At 46.2% G+C, this 13,842-nt stretch overlaps 2 protein-coding genes, 1 long non-coding RNA gene, 4 other non-coding genes and 1 pseudogene across 8 annotated transcripts; 5 read left to right on the forward strand and 3 right to left on the reverse strand.

Annotated features, from left to right (window-relative positions):
• Positions 1-1,981: 1,981 nt before the first annotated feature.
• On the reverse strand, positions 1,982-10,338 carry LOC107196572 (ras-related protein Rab-42). The gene is made up of 4 exons (XM_025041510.1): positions 10,000-10,338; positions 9,576-9,629; positions 5,222-5,399; positions 1,982-2,811 (listed from the first exon to the last, which is right to left on the reverse strand). Exon 4 carries the CDS (start codon positions 2,754-2,756, stop codon positions 2,388-2,390), a length of 369 nt encoding a protein of 122 aa, XP_024897278.1. The 5' UTR covers positions 2,757-2,811; positions 5,222-5,399; positions 9,576-9,629; positions 10,000-10,338; the 3' UTR covers positions 1,982-2,387.
• LOC112472953 (ras-related protein Rab-42-like) lies at positions 2,762-3,764 on the reverse strand. Its single transcript, XM_025041509.1, has one exon. The coding sequence runs from the start codon at positions 3,744-3,746 to the stop codon at positions 3,366-3,368; it is 381 nt and encodes a 126-aa protein (XP_024897277.1). The 5' UTR covers positions 3,747-3,764; the 3' UTR covers positions 2,762-3,365.
• On the reverse strand, positions 8,535-8,654 carry LOC112472974 (annotated as a pseudogene).
• Positions 10,339-10,454: 116 nt separating the features above from the next.
• LOC107196575 lies at positions 10,455-13,500 on the forward strand. 2 transcript variants are annotated; one of them, XR_001518016.2, is made up of 5 exons: positions 10,455-10,910; positions 11,795-11,888; positions 12,182-12,267; positions 12,604-12,692; positions 13,242-13,500. It is a non-coding gene; the product is annotated as an uncharacterized LOC107196575 (long non-coding RNA). The 2 variants fall into 2 exon arrangements; XR_001518017.2 differs by having other exon boundaries at positions 10,455-10,774.
• LOC112473064 lies at positions 11,306-11,438 on the forward strand. The gene has a single exon (XR_003043896.1). It is a non-coding gene; the product is annotated as a small nucleolar RNA SNORA16B/SNORA16A family (small nucleolar RNA).
• LOC112473065 lies at positions 11,933-12,063 on the forward strand. Its single transcript, XR_003043897.1, has one exon. It is a non-coding gene; the product is annotated as a small nucleolar RNA SNORA44 (small nucleolar RNA).
• Positions 12,293-12,429, forward strand: LOC112473067. The gene has a single exon (XR_003043899.1). It is a non-coding gene; the product is annotated as a small nucleolar RNA SNORA61 (small nucleolar RNA).
• On the forward strand, positions 13,098-13,171 carry LOC112473073. Its single transcript, XR_003043904.1, has one exon. It is a non-coding gene; the product is annotated as a small nucleolar RNA SNORD99 (small nucleolar RNA).
• Positions 13,501-13,842: the final 342 nt, after the last annotated feature.

The following is a 13,842-nucleotide window of genomic DNA, read 5'->3' on the forward strand; positions in this document are numbered from 1 at the left end:
TGCTGAACATCTGGAGGGAGGCAGCTAGGGACAATGGGCTTTATCTCTGCCTTGGAGGTGGATCCCACCCTGGGTAGCTGGGGCTTCAGGCTTGTTCTCCAAAGCTCCGTCAGGATTTTGAGAGGGGAGAGGGTTAATTTTTTTCTTCCTCTCTTTTTCCAGGGTTGTGGGGATTTGTTTTGAGCACCTGACAGCCAAATCTCCACCTCTAACCCTAAGATTAGCTGCTTATTTGCCAAATAAGCTTCAGTTTAGACTTACACTTCTGTCTGGGGAAACTCCTGGAAATTAGAAACCACAGACCAACTTGAAGATCATTTTCTTCTTCTTCATTCTAGTTGCTCAGATTTCCCATAAATTCCTAGAAAGTGCCCAGATCTTATTTGTCTCGGGTTCTTGCCTCTGGGCCTCAGTCTCCATATCGGAAAAATGGAATAATCATAGTAACTATCTCACACAGTACATAAGAGGTGCTCAGTCAGTGCTGACAGCTGTTTCTTCTGCCCAGATCTCTGCTCTTAGCTTGGCTCCTTCTCCAGGTTTCAGCTCAAGAGTGATCTCCTCAGAGAGGCCCTCCCCAACCAGCTCTAAAGGAGCCCATCACTCTCAGTCCCATCTCCATCATCGGTGGTCTTTATAGCATAGCTGGAAATAGTTTGGTTCACTTATTACTTCATGTTTTTCTCTCTCTTCCACTAGAATGTCAGCCCCAGGGAAGGCTTTTCTGTCATGTTCGTCGTCGTGACTCCAAAGCCCAGAACAGAACAGATGCTCATTTTAAAAATTTTGATGAAGGAATGATAATGTGCTCTAAAAAAAAATCATTTTCCTTTCCTGGCCCAAGTGTTTCCATCTGTGAAATGGGGAAAATCGTGCTAACCTTGCAAGATTGTCATAAGGGTGAAGTGAAGATGTTTTTAAAAGGAGGTAGGGAGAAGGCAGTGCACAGGAGACCTACCTGGCCCAACCGCCATGGGGAGGAAGCTAAGAAACTTACCCTGATTGAAAACCTCCCAAGAGCCCTAAGATGGAGATTAGCAGTCACCTGTTACTGAGAAGGAATCTGAGGCTCAAAGAAGTGGAATAACTGGCCCCAGGTCACAAAGTAAGTTAAGTGGTTGTGTTCTTTTTGCTATGGCAACTGCCCATGCCCTTCTGTGCCCACTGGCACAATGACATCCCTAAGACACCCCCTCTACACATGTTGAGACTCTTCCCAACATAACCACCATCTCCTCTATGAAGCCTTCCTTGATTACTCCAGGACATTCTCTGCCTGGCAGTTTCTGTTGCACATTAGCTTCCCCAGGAAGCAGATTTTGAGCTGGTGATTAGTATGTTGATTTTTGAACAGCTCCAGGGTTAGAGGCGCTGACCTCCCACACAGTAAAAAATCTGCGTATCACCATACTTGGCCCTCTGCATACACAGATTCCCAGCCATGGAGTTCACCCTTGAATAACGTGGGTTTGAACTGTGCGAGCCAATTGGAAAAATTCATGTATAAGCAAACCCACACAGTTCAAACAGTTCAGATCAATGCTCTTCAAGGGTCAACTGCATTATTCAGATTAATATCTGCTTGGGGGAGGAAAGCAGGATTGAGCAGAGGGATATCACAACAGTGGCTTTAATGGACCCCACAATGAGTGATAAAGCAGGGTTTGACCTTCAGAGTTGTCTGGAGTTTGGACAAAAGGGTAGCCGCCCCTTTCCCCCTTAGATCACCCTGAGGGGTGGGCAGGTCCCAAAGAGTGTGGTTCCTCCTCCCCACAGCACCCCAAGCAGGTAAGGGGTGGGGGTAGGGGAGGAGGTTATGGGTTCTTCAGCCAGGCTTTCCAGATCATTGGGTAGCAACAACCACACCTTAATCCCATGCTCAGACTCATCCAAGCCTGAGGACCTAGGGAGGCTCCAAGCCAGGCTGGCCCTGAAATTCCCTGCACCCACCCTTGCCTGTGCAGAGGCGTGCAGACGCCGAGTTTCAGCATCCAAGCCCAAGAACACTGCTGGAAATGGCCACATTCTGGCCAAGAGAAGAAAGAGTGGTGATGACAGTTCTTGTCATTCAATTCTCAGCATGTGGCAGGCTCTGGCTGAACATATCCCATCTATTATCTCATTCATGTACCCCTATCCTTCCTGCCCCAGGTAAGGTCTTTATGAGGAAACAGGCTCAAGGACAGGAAGCTGCATACCTGCCTCTAGACTCTTCTGGTGGAAAGGGGCTGAGCTCTAAGACCCCAAAATCCAAGAGACGTGACTGTGCCAGGAAACTTTATATGAACGCTTTGGGTACAGTCTGCCATTTGCTCTTCGGAGAGACACTCTCTCCATCCCACCAGCATTTCTGAGGTTGGCACTGCTTAACCCTTTCCCTCCCACAGTCAACACTGGCATGGGCCTGCATGCTGCTTCCTGCTGGGGGGCCTAGAGATTTGAGTCTTGTCGATGAGCCGAATGCCCCCCCAGCCCTCCTCCAGCTTGATATCCCCCTGCTGCAGGGCCTGCTGAATGGTGCCGGCGAGCGTGTCAAAGGCCAGGTCCACATTGCAGTTATCTTTGGCTGAGGTCTCCATGAAAGCCATACCCAGAGAAGCAGCCAGCTCCTCTGCCTCCTCGGCTGAGACACAACGGGTGCTCTGCAGGTCACTCTTGTGGCCAACAAGCAGAAAGATGGCCTTGTCAGGGCCCTGAGTAGCCATCACTTCCTGGTGCCAGTCTCGGATGTGTTCAAAGGACTTTCTGTTTGTCATATCAAAGACCAGCAGTACACCCACCACGTTCCGGTAAAAAGACCTGGTGATGCACCTGATGGGGTTGGGGAGTAAGTTGGGAGAAGCTTATGCCTTCAGAACACTCCCCAGGGGCAGGACCTTCCCTCCATCCACTGACTGCCTCACCCCTCATCCCCATTTCACTCTGCCCTGTGCTTCAGTCTTCCTGGAGTCTGTGTCTCTCCCAAGAGACTGCATGCTCCCCAGTCAGGGAGCAAGTTTGATTCACATACTCTCCTGACCATTCCTCCATTCCTGGAGGAGGCCTGCTGATTACCCCATTGCAGGTCTGCATCCCCATTCTCTGCCTGGCAAACTCCTACGGATTCTTCTGGGCCAACACAAAGCTCTCCTTTCCCATCTTCTTGACACCTCCCTCTCTGTGGGCTCTCTCAGCATCCACATCATTCAGTCCTCCCCTTTCAACGTCAGAGGTCTCTTCCCCCTACTCCTAAGGCCTGAATGTTCCCCTAGGGAGACGCCAGGACTCAAGCATCTGGCCCAGGGGCTTAGCCCACCAGCTGTGTTTGTAGGTTGAATGGCTTAAGAGTGGATGATCCGACAGCCAGGGCAGGGTCACCCACACCTCTACTTTGGCCATTGAGGCTGGCCCTTCAGGATGATTCCCATAGCCCTGTGGACCTGTGTTGATCCCAGAACCCGAGGTCCCTCACATTTTCGTCCCTTCCTGGTCCAGCTCACACCCTCCGCACCCTGCCCCACCAGGCACCTGAAGCGCTCCTGGCCCGCGGTGTCCCAGAGCTGCAGCTTGACACGCGGACCCGCGCGTAGTTGCAGCGCGCGACTGTAGAACTCGACGCCCACCGTGGGCGCTGACTCTGGCTCCGGCTCCGGCTCCGGCGTCCCGGGCCCGCCCTCCACGTACCGCCGCAGCAACGACGTCTTGCCCACAGCCGCGTCCCCCAGCAGGGCGATCCGAAACTGGTAGCGGCAGTCCCCTGCCTCCATGGCCCGTCTGGACTCCCCTAGCCCAGCCGTCATTGTCCCGCCCCAGCCCTAGTCCAGGAAGGCTGGCCCCGCCCCACTCCCCGCCCCCGCCGCCCCCGCCCCAGGCGGCCACTGAGCAACCAAAGACACACAAAGGACTGCAGAGCCTGGAACGTTTTCAGCACAAGGGGACCGATCCCCGAGGAAGTTGCTGGTGGAAACACCTAGGAAAGTCACTTACTCTCTCTGAGCCTCAGTTTTCTCCTCTGTAAAATGGGGATAATAGTAACCCCTACTTCAGATGAAGAGAATTAAACTAGATAATGTAGGAAGGACGACTAGGGAGGAATGATAACCAAACATGCATTGGCCTGAGACGTACTGTGCTAAAGCGGCATTCATCCATCCGTTGGGGTTACTTTCTTTCTCCACATCCCTCTCCTGTTCGTTCCCCCTTGGGCCCCTGTTGCTGGACCTGGAGACACCACTCTAGAAAGTTGATGGTTTATGAGGTGCTACCAAGTTCCTGCCCAGGTGTCCCTTTCCTGGAGCCCCACTGTGCCTCCCATTGACTGTTGAGATTCGATGTTCACCAAGCCCCCACTGCTTCCTCCCAGCCTACCTGTGCTGGACCCCAAGGCCCAGAGAAGAACTGGTCACAGCCAGGTAAAGGAGGCAAGACAGACACAGACAGACAACTGTGATTCCAGAGAGAGTGCAGTTGGCCTGTGGACTGGACAGCTAACATTTAAGAGGCCAGATGGTCAGTTACTTATCTTGTGTGGGCAACACCCCTTTGAGAGGGCCATAGTGTGTCCATTTTAGAGCTAAGGAGACTGAAGCTCAGATGTGTGGCTTGTCTCGGGTCCCATAGCAGAGCTGGGCCTCATAACAGGTTTGTCTCACTCTTCATTACTCTCTCCATGTACCACAAAAGGGGACTGCAAAGTAAGTCCCAAGAGGACATGGCGTCAGGTCCCACTTGGGCAAGGAGCAAGGGGAAGGCAGGCACATCTGCTTCCAAGATCCATTCCATCCTTTCTAGTCTGGCCTTCTGGCAACCCAGGACATCAAGGCTGGACTTCTGGCTGGTCCCAGATAAGCGGATTTTAACAGTTTAACTTGTTTGGGCAAATTGGTGGGGTGGTAGGGAGTCCTCACTGTTGTAAATATCACATCATCACAGTTCCTCCTTGCACAACTGAGTGAATAGGAGTTGTTATCTTGATCGTTTTTACAGATGAGGAAACTGAGGTTCAAAGAAGTAACCAGCAACGAAGACTGAGACTAGCGTCCAAGTCTACCCAGCGCTCAAACCTTGTTTGCTATTTCTGTTTCTGGCTGGACAGTGTGGGGATCTGGGAAGGCCCAGGTTTTCTTCTGGCCAACCCTAAACAAATCAATGAGTAGCCATACTGTCAGGTCTCCAAGTAATCCTGGCCCTTGGCCCCGCTTCAGGGAAAACATGAAGGAATAAGTCTGTGCTCGCCTCTTACCTCCAGGAGTAGAAGAGAGAGGAGCCTGAGAATCCAGGAACCGGAAGGCACCTCAAGAAGGATCCGTGTTGAAGGGATTGTCTTCTGTCGGTACTGCCCAAAATGGGAGTCTGCTCCACTCTCACCTGCCCTTACCAGTTCCTCCATCAAGACATTCTCTCCACCTCACTCTATTAGGCTGGAAAATATTTATGTCAGGTCCCTGCAGATGCCCCCAGCTCCTTCTTTATCTACCACTGGTGCTCTGAGCTCCAGCCATGCTGAGCATCTTTTCTCAGCCTCTGCCAAGAACACTCCTCTTCTGCTCTTCAGAAGACTAACTAATCCCTACTTCAGGTCTTAGGAAGCCCCTCACTGACTGGCCACTGAAGTCATGTGCCCTTTTGTCCACTGTGATGTCTGTCTCCCTCATAGGATCAAGCCCCTTGAGGGCAGGGGATCAATGGTTGTATCCTTAGTGCTGACACGAAGCAGGAACTCAGTAAATATTTATGGTTGAATGAATTAATGAAAGTAGATAAGTGCTATTTATTCATTCATTCGTTCAGTCAGTCAATCAGTCAAATACCACAATAGAGCAGGACTCAGGGAGATACAGGGTCAGAAAAGATCTTTTGGAGGAGGTATTGCTGAAGGTGGGTCTCCAAGGACAACTGGGAGCTGGGGAGGTCAGGGAAGAAGGGCAGTTGGACAAAGGCAGAGTCAGGAAACAGCTTGAAATGCAGTCTGAACCCAGCCTTCCCAGAAGTCTTTGTGGTAAGCACATGTGGACACTGCACTGTCAGCATTGGGTTCTTTGAACTTCCTCTCTGATATGCTTCTGCTGTGGGCTGGGGTCATGTGCCTGCCTCTTCCTGCACCTGGCCCTTGAATCCAGATGTCAGCTGATCTTGCTACAGACTCACTGTGTGACCTGGGGCAAGTCATCTCTCCTCTCACCCCTGCTTCCCTTTCTATTAAGTGAGGCAAACAGTGGCACCCACCTCATAGGGTAGTTCTGGAAGTCAACATAACATAGCAGGTAAGGCTATGCACATTTGCAATAGACAGATCTGGATTTTAGTACCAACTGCCACTTGCTAGCAATGTTACCTTGGCCAAGTTTTATTCGTTAATTCATTCTTTCACATAGTAATTATTTCAATAGTGCTAGCTGTCTCTTATGTACCGGGCACTTACTTACATAGCAGTGAAAATAAAAAGACACAATTCTTGTTCTTGGGGAGCTCACATGGTAATAGAGAAGAAATAAATACATATATAATGTGAGGACAGGGAGCACTAAGTGTTATAAATAATAAGCAGGGAAATGGCTTGAGAGGTGGCAGGGTGTTATATCAAATTATGGTAGTCTGACGTGACATTTGAACAGAAACTCAGGAGAAGTAGGGAGTGAGTAGTGTGGCTGTCAAGGAACCTAATGCTGACAGTGCACTGTCCGCATGTGCTGACCACAAAGATGCAGGGAGGCTAGTTCCAGACAGGAAGAACAGCAAGAGCAAAGGTCCTGACATGGAAGCAGGCAAAGAGCAGAGAGACTGGGAAGAGGGAGCAGAATGAAGGAGGAAGCAAGTGATGGGCAATGACGGCCGAGAGGAGGAAGAGCCAAATCATCCGTGGCCTCAGAGGCCATCCTGGAGACTTTGGCTTTTATTCCAAATGTGTTGAGAAGTCAGTGATTTGGGGGCAGGTAAATTACATGATCTAAATTTTTTCTTGGTTACTTTTAAAAAATAATCTTTATCGGGGTATATTGATACACAAACTGCACATATTAAAAATGTACAATATAAGGAGTCATGACATAAGTGTATACCCCATGTACCCATTACCATAATCAAGATAATGAACATCTCTCACCCCAAAAAGGTCCCCCATGTCCTTTGTAAGTTCTTCTCTCCTGATCCCCACTAATTTTCTCTCCTGGGCAACCACTAATTTTCTTTGTTACTAGAGATTACTTTGCTTTTTCTAGAAGTTTATGCAAATGAAATCATAATATATGTATTCTTTGGCTTCTTTCACTCAATAACATTGAGATTTCATTAATTTTGATGCACATATAAAGCATGTTCCTTTTTATAATTGAGTAGTATTCCACTGTATGGATATACTACCATTAGTCGTCTCCTGTTGAAGGACATCTGGATTGTTTCCAGTCTTAAGCATTACAAATAAAACTGCTGTGAACATTCATGTTCAAGTCTTTGTGTAGATGTAAGCTTTCATATCTCTTGGGAAATACCTAGTAGGGCAATGGGTGGGTTATATGGTAGGTGTATATTTTACTTTTTTAGAAACTGCCTATTTTCCAAAGTAGTTGTACCATTTTATACTCCTGGACACTGTATGAGAGTTCTATTTGCTCTACTTTCTTATCAACATTTGATATTAGCTACTTTCCATTCCATTGGATTTGTGGTGTTATCTCATTGTAGTTTTAATTTGCATTTCGCTAATGACTGATGGTGTTGAGTGTCATTCATGTGTTTATTTGCCATCTGTTTATCTCCTTTAGTGAGGTGCCTTTCAAATTTTGTGGCCTTTTTTATGGCCATTTTTTTTAATAAGTGAGTTTTTCTTTTTACTGCTGAGTTTTAGAAATTCTTTTTGTTCTAGATACAAGTCCTTTGTTGAATGTTTTGCAACTATTTCCTCCCAGTTTGTCTCTTGCTTTTTATTTTCTTAATAATGTTATTTGAAGATCAAATGTTTAATTTTTATAAAATGTAACTAATAATTCAACATCAATAGATCCTAGCCAGTGCTATAAAACAAGAAAAAGAAATAAAAGGCATCCAGATTGAGAAGGAAAAAGTAAACCTATCTTTATTCACAGATGTGAAAAATCCTAAGAAACTTCCAAAAAAGCTATTAAAATTAATAAGTGATTTTAACAAGGTTGCATGATACACATGCAAAATTTAATTCTATATCTGTATACTAGCAATGACCATTTGGAATTTGAAATTGACAATAATAATACCATTTACAATAGCATCAAAAATATGAAACATTTAGGGATGAATTTGACCAAAGATATACAAGATACAAGACCTGTATACTAAAAATTACAAAACATTGTTGAGAAAAATTAAAGATGATCTAAAAAAAAAAAAGGAAAGATATACCATCCTCATGGATTAGGAGACTCAATATTAAGAGGTCGATTCTTCCCAAATTAATCTATAGAGTCAATGCAATACCAACCAAATACTAGTAGGCTTTTTTTAAGCGAGGCGACCCTTGGTTGACCTCACAGACAGCAATCTGTGAACTTGTCAGTTTACAATCTCTTATTTTTTATTTTTTATGCCTACAGCACCTGGTCTTCCTAGGTGGTCTCCCATCCAAGTAACTAACCAGGCCTGACCCTGCTTAGCTTCCGAGATCAGATGGGATTGGGCTTGTTCAGGGTAGCATGGCTATACACCCAATAGGCTTTTTAAAAAAAACTACAAATAAGCTGATACTACAATTTATATGGAAACGCAAAGGGCTTGAAATAGCTAAAACAATTTTGGGAAAAAGAAAAAATAGTTGGATGACATACTACCCTATATCAAGACTTATTAAAAAGCTATAGTAATAAACACAGTGTAGTATTGAGTACAGAAACATATCTACACATCTGGTCAATTTATTTTTAACAAATGTGCCAAAGCAATTAGATGGAAAAAGACAACTTTTTCAACAAACGAATGTGGGACAATTGGATGCCATATGCAATAAATAAATAAACCTTGACTCCTATCTCACACTATGCACAAAAATTAACTCAAAATGAATCACAGATCCAAATATAAGAGCTAAAACTATTAAACTTCTAGACGAAAACAGAAGAAAATCTTAACGTCCATGAGTTAGGCAAAGATTTTAAAACTAGTATACAAAAAAGCATAAACTACAAAAGAAAAAAATATATTGGATTCATCAAAATGAAAAACTTTTGTTCTTTTAACACCCTGGCTGGTGTGTTGAGCCCAGAGTGTGGGGCGCAACGAGACTAGAATCAGGGAGACTAGTTAGGAGACTGCTGCTGTCTTGTGGGCAGGCGATAATGATAGCATCAGTGAAGGTGGTAAGAAACAGTGATTCCTGAGACATCTTAAAGGTGAACACGGGATTTGCTGAACGATTGGACACGAGATGTTAGAAAAAGAGAAGAGTTCAGGATCACTCAAAGGACATACTGAGAAGGGGAAGAGCAGGTTAGCAGGAAGAAAGGCTGTGTTCTGAGAAGCCTATTTATTAGATATCCAAGTGTCTAGAAGCAGCATTATATAAGGTCTGGAGCGCAGGAGAAAAGTAGGGCTGGAGACACACATTTGGAAGTTATCAGAAAGTTTCTTACCTTCTTAGTCTGTTGCCTTCTCCAGAAAATGAGAAAAATTGTAGTGCCTACTTCCTAAAGTGTACATAAAGGTATAAATTAATGAATAGATTAAACACAGAATGGTGCTTAATTCTTGACAACTACTATTTGTATATTGAAACTTATTCATTCGATGGACAAAACATGCACATGTGCATGCACATAGTGATTATGAGTGTGGTCTCTGGCGTGGACTCCTGGATTTTAGTTTTTACCTCGCTAGCTAGCTGTGTGATCCATTCCTCAGTTTCCTTATTTGTAAGGACATAATTATAATACCTATACATAGGGTTATTATGAAAAGTAGCTGAAATAATCGCGCATAGTTTATTAAGGACCCAGAAAAGGTATTTATCTATTAGTAGAAAAGACGAGCCTTGAATAAATAATGCATTCATCTCACCAGTCATCAATCGCCTCTTCCTAAGATGCCCTCCCAAGACTCCTCTCCAAGAAGACAGAGAGCCCCTCCCCGAAACACTCAGCCGCTGCCCCTCTTCAGGCCCACGGCGATCTGGGATGAGTCCATTCCCAGCTTTGAAAATCTTCCCAGACTGAACTCCAGGGGGCACGGCGAGTCTGAGTCATTTGTAGGCCCAGTGCCCTGTACAGGTCGTCCAGTGAGTGCTGAACGGAGGCGAAAGAGCCTTTTAGGACCTTGAAAAAACCGTTTACTTGGTTCCTCTATTCCCTGTGGAAAGGTTCCCTCCCCGCACGCACGTACGTGGAGCTGGAAGCCGGACGCTCCACCCAACGCAGGAGAGAAAATGGACTACAACTCCCAGCGGTCTGCGCCGCGCGCTGCTCCAACTGTCAGGCGCGGCCGCGAGAGGCAGGGCCTATATAAACACCCGCCCGGCGTCCCCACGCCCTTTCTCCCGGTCGCCGCGTTCTTGGTGTGTCCTCCTGCGGGGAAGCCGGCCTGTTGCCATCTAAGCCCATCCTCTACCAGACCCACCGCCCTCAGCCTAGCCGCCACCTGTCCCGCACTCGCCGGGGCTGCCTCCCAAAGCTGCGAGATGTTGAGTACTGCACAGAGGAGCCGGGCCTCCTGGCCTGCTGGGGTCGCGGTCCGAAATGGCGTGTCGGCTTGCATTTGCAGGGAGAGTGGACGGAGCCCATGAGAGCCGCGCCCTTCTCCCGCCTTGGCCCGCACAGCCCTGCGCTCTGGTGTGACGGTGAGTAACGCGGGCAGCTGCCCGGTGCACACCAGTCCTGGGCCTGAAATGGCTTAATTTTGAAGAGGCCGCGTGGTGGTGTCAGCCAGACTTTGAACTGGATCTGCCTGTGACCGCTACTTGCTGGGTAATTTGGGTAAGTGACTTAACCTAAATTATCCGGCTGCACAACACCTATTAAGGAGGTCACCCTGGTGCATTTGAGGACAAGGTTTTCTGGAGTAATTCCTGTCCTATTTTGAATCCTGGTCCTGTCACTTTCTAAATTGACTGGCGACCTTCAGCAAGGAAACGTAATTGGTTCAAGCCCATATCTGTAAAATGGGTATGGTAAAATGGTCCTTGAGACAAAACACTGGCACATTGTAAAATAAAGTGGTAATTGGGACCTATAGGATATTTGTGTTCTCTTGGTCTCCAGAATGGCCTAGTAGATGAATTTTAGTAGGCAGTAAGGTTGCACAGGATTTAGATAAGTCTGAGAGTCTAGTAGCACTTGGGGCTGCCCTGGGGATGTGACCTAAATTGCCTTGTGGCCCTTATCGAAGCTGCAGCTGCTTCCACATAGCTGCTGTGGTCAAAAAGGAGCCCATAGTAAGTTTTCCTTGACGGTCGCCGTTCTGTTTGCTGTAACTGATCTGCAACATTTCGGGAAAAGACAATTCCTATCGTACCTGCCATTTCTCAGGTTTAAACGGACACCTGTGTTAAGATGGACGCGTTCCCAGAGGCCAGCAGAAACTTTAAGTTGGCGGGGGCCTTTGTATACAGTCAACAGAATAAGACTCTTGAGAAGTAGCTTGTTGAGGCCAAGACAGTATGGAGGCCATATGGGAGTGAGCTAAACACATGTGTACTGGGAAAATCCAGTGGCACTGGCACAGATCTTGTCAGTGCTTTAGGCCCTCAAAAACTTAAGGCGTCAGTACCAGGACTAAAAGGCCAGTCAAGCCTTTATGATTTTGAAGACCAAACGAAGGTACAAAAAGATCACTCAGGACAATTGTGTTCTCATCTTAGCTGTGCCTGATGAAGATTGCAGGATGACAAGTTGCTTTCTGGTCGGTGAGGACTCGGGTCAGGACGTGCTGGAACACAACCACCTCAGAACCTGGTAGGTTTCTTGAGAGTAATTGGCAGCTACTTGGTTGGGCATTACAGCATGTTCCCAAGGGCCGTGGCTGGTTGTAGCCATGGGATCTCCAACTGCATGCTAGAGCAACCTGGAGAGACTTTGACAGCTCAGGTCAGCGTAATACCTGTAGCTGCCACTCGCCTTTCCTATAACCTGTCAGGATCTGGGCTGGAAGCCTTCCACCTGCATACAGGTGTTTCCATTAACATCCACGTAGATAGGGGTGTATTGGATCAACTTTTTGGTTTAGACCTTTCCCACTTTTTCTGCAGGTTGACCCCAAATTTCCTGGCAGTTGTCTGATACTGAAGAACCTGAAGATAACCAGATTGTGGCTCTCCTTCTGCTTTAGAGTAAGGTAAAGTTAGATGATGTACATCCTGACCCTCCAGTTCCCTTTCCCATCAGATCTGAACACCGGTCTTGGTGGTCGTAAAAGGAGGAAAAGTAATACTGAAGTTGGCCTCACAGTGTTTATAGTCTGCCGTATATATAGCACGTGGGCTCGTTTCACACAGAGTTGAAGTCTCTGAACCTGTTTCCTCCACCCTGGTAAAATTGGATAATTTTACGGAGGATGTATGTGAAGCTCTGGGCATTTTGTGTAGTGATTGCTGGCTAATACTTCTGTATTTGGGAGGGATTTACCCATGGCTTTCTTGCCTCTTGATTGATAGTGTCCTCCTTTTTTTAGATCTGTTACCAGTAAGCAGTCTTCCTCTAGTGTTGGATCTACATTGTTGGATATGTTGAAGCTGTATCACAACTTCCTTGGAGCTTCAGGTAGCACTTAACTGTTGTGCACCCTAAGAAGTGTAGCAAATAGATATAAGGCTACTCAGGTCTATGTAAAGATCTCAGCTTTTTAATACATTATTTACACTTGTCTTGTGTGCTATATGTTAACTGTTGATGGCCAGAGAACAGAAATGTTTATGGAATGATTTGGCCAGTTAGATTTGTCCACCTTTAAGTCCCAGAGCAGGTTCTGTGAGTAGAATGCAGCAGAGGGGACAGCCCTGCATGTTGGGCAGCCTGGGCAGATTGCTGTGAATATACTGTATAGTGGTTCAGTTGTTTGGGGTAAACTCAAACCAAACCAATGAAATCTTACCCCTCCCCAGGGAGAATAGATGGATTGGGTATCAACATGTAGTTTCATCTAGCTCAAGGTATTTTTTTAGGGTGACTGGTCCAGGATGAAACCTAATCTGAGTGGACATCTATGGATGATAAATGCGGATATGGGACTGAGACCAGCTCTTAGAAAAATACCTGCGAGTGGCATTGATTAATTGGGGCAATATTAACACCCTTGCTTATACTTTCCAGGAGAGAAGCTGTGTGGGACGAGGCAAGCTAAAAGACAACAGGTTTGGAGGAGAGACTATTCCAAGAGCAACTAAGTAACAAGAAATCCCCTGACTCATCCTCCCTGCCCTAGGGCCTGCTGGTTCTTGAAACAGGCCGGAAGCAAGCATGCAAGACATTTTCTTGGTATTTGGGGCTGGTCTCCTATACATGTTGCCCTGTGGCAGTGGAGGCTTCTGTTGTGCTAAATTCCCTTAATAAAACTTGATATAATGCTGGAGTTGTCAGTTTCTTTCTTCAATCTCAGCTACAAGAAACTTTCCCAAATTGGTGATAATAGGTAGAAACAATGATTTTTTTTTTTGCTCATGCTGGTGGTACCTGGCAGATAAGTGACCAAAAAAAAAATTAGGTGTCATTTTCTTGATGTCCTTTCACATTGTTTTCCCCCTATCCATAGACCCAACTGTATTATAGTCTCAATTTCATTAAAAAAGCTGATCTTTTAGAATATAGGTCATAACTGCAATTAGATACATTTCTCCTAAGATGAGTGCTTCCTTAAAAGATCTTTGAAGGCTTTTTATGGCATAGGTGCTTTGACTTAGCTGTACCTTACTTA

This window comes from Pteropus alecto, unplaced genomic scaffold (genome assembly GCF_000325575.1).
Source record: "Pteropus alecto unplaced genomic scaffold, ASM32557v1 scaffold39, whole genome shotgun sequence".
NCBI lineage: Eukaryota > Metazoa > Chordata > Mammalia > Chiroptera > Pteropodidae > Pteropus > Pteropus alecto.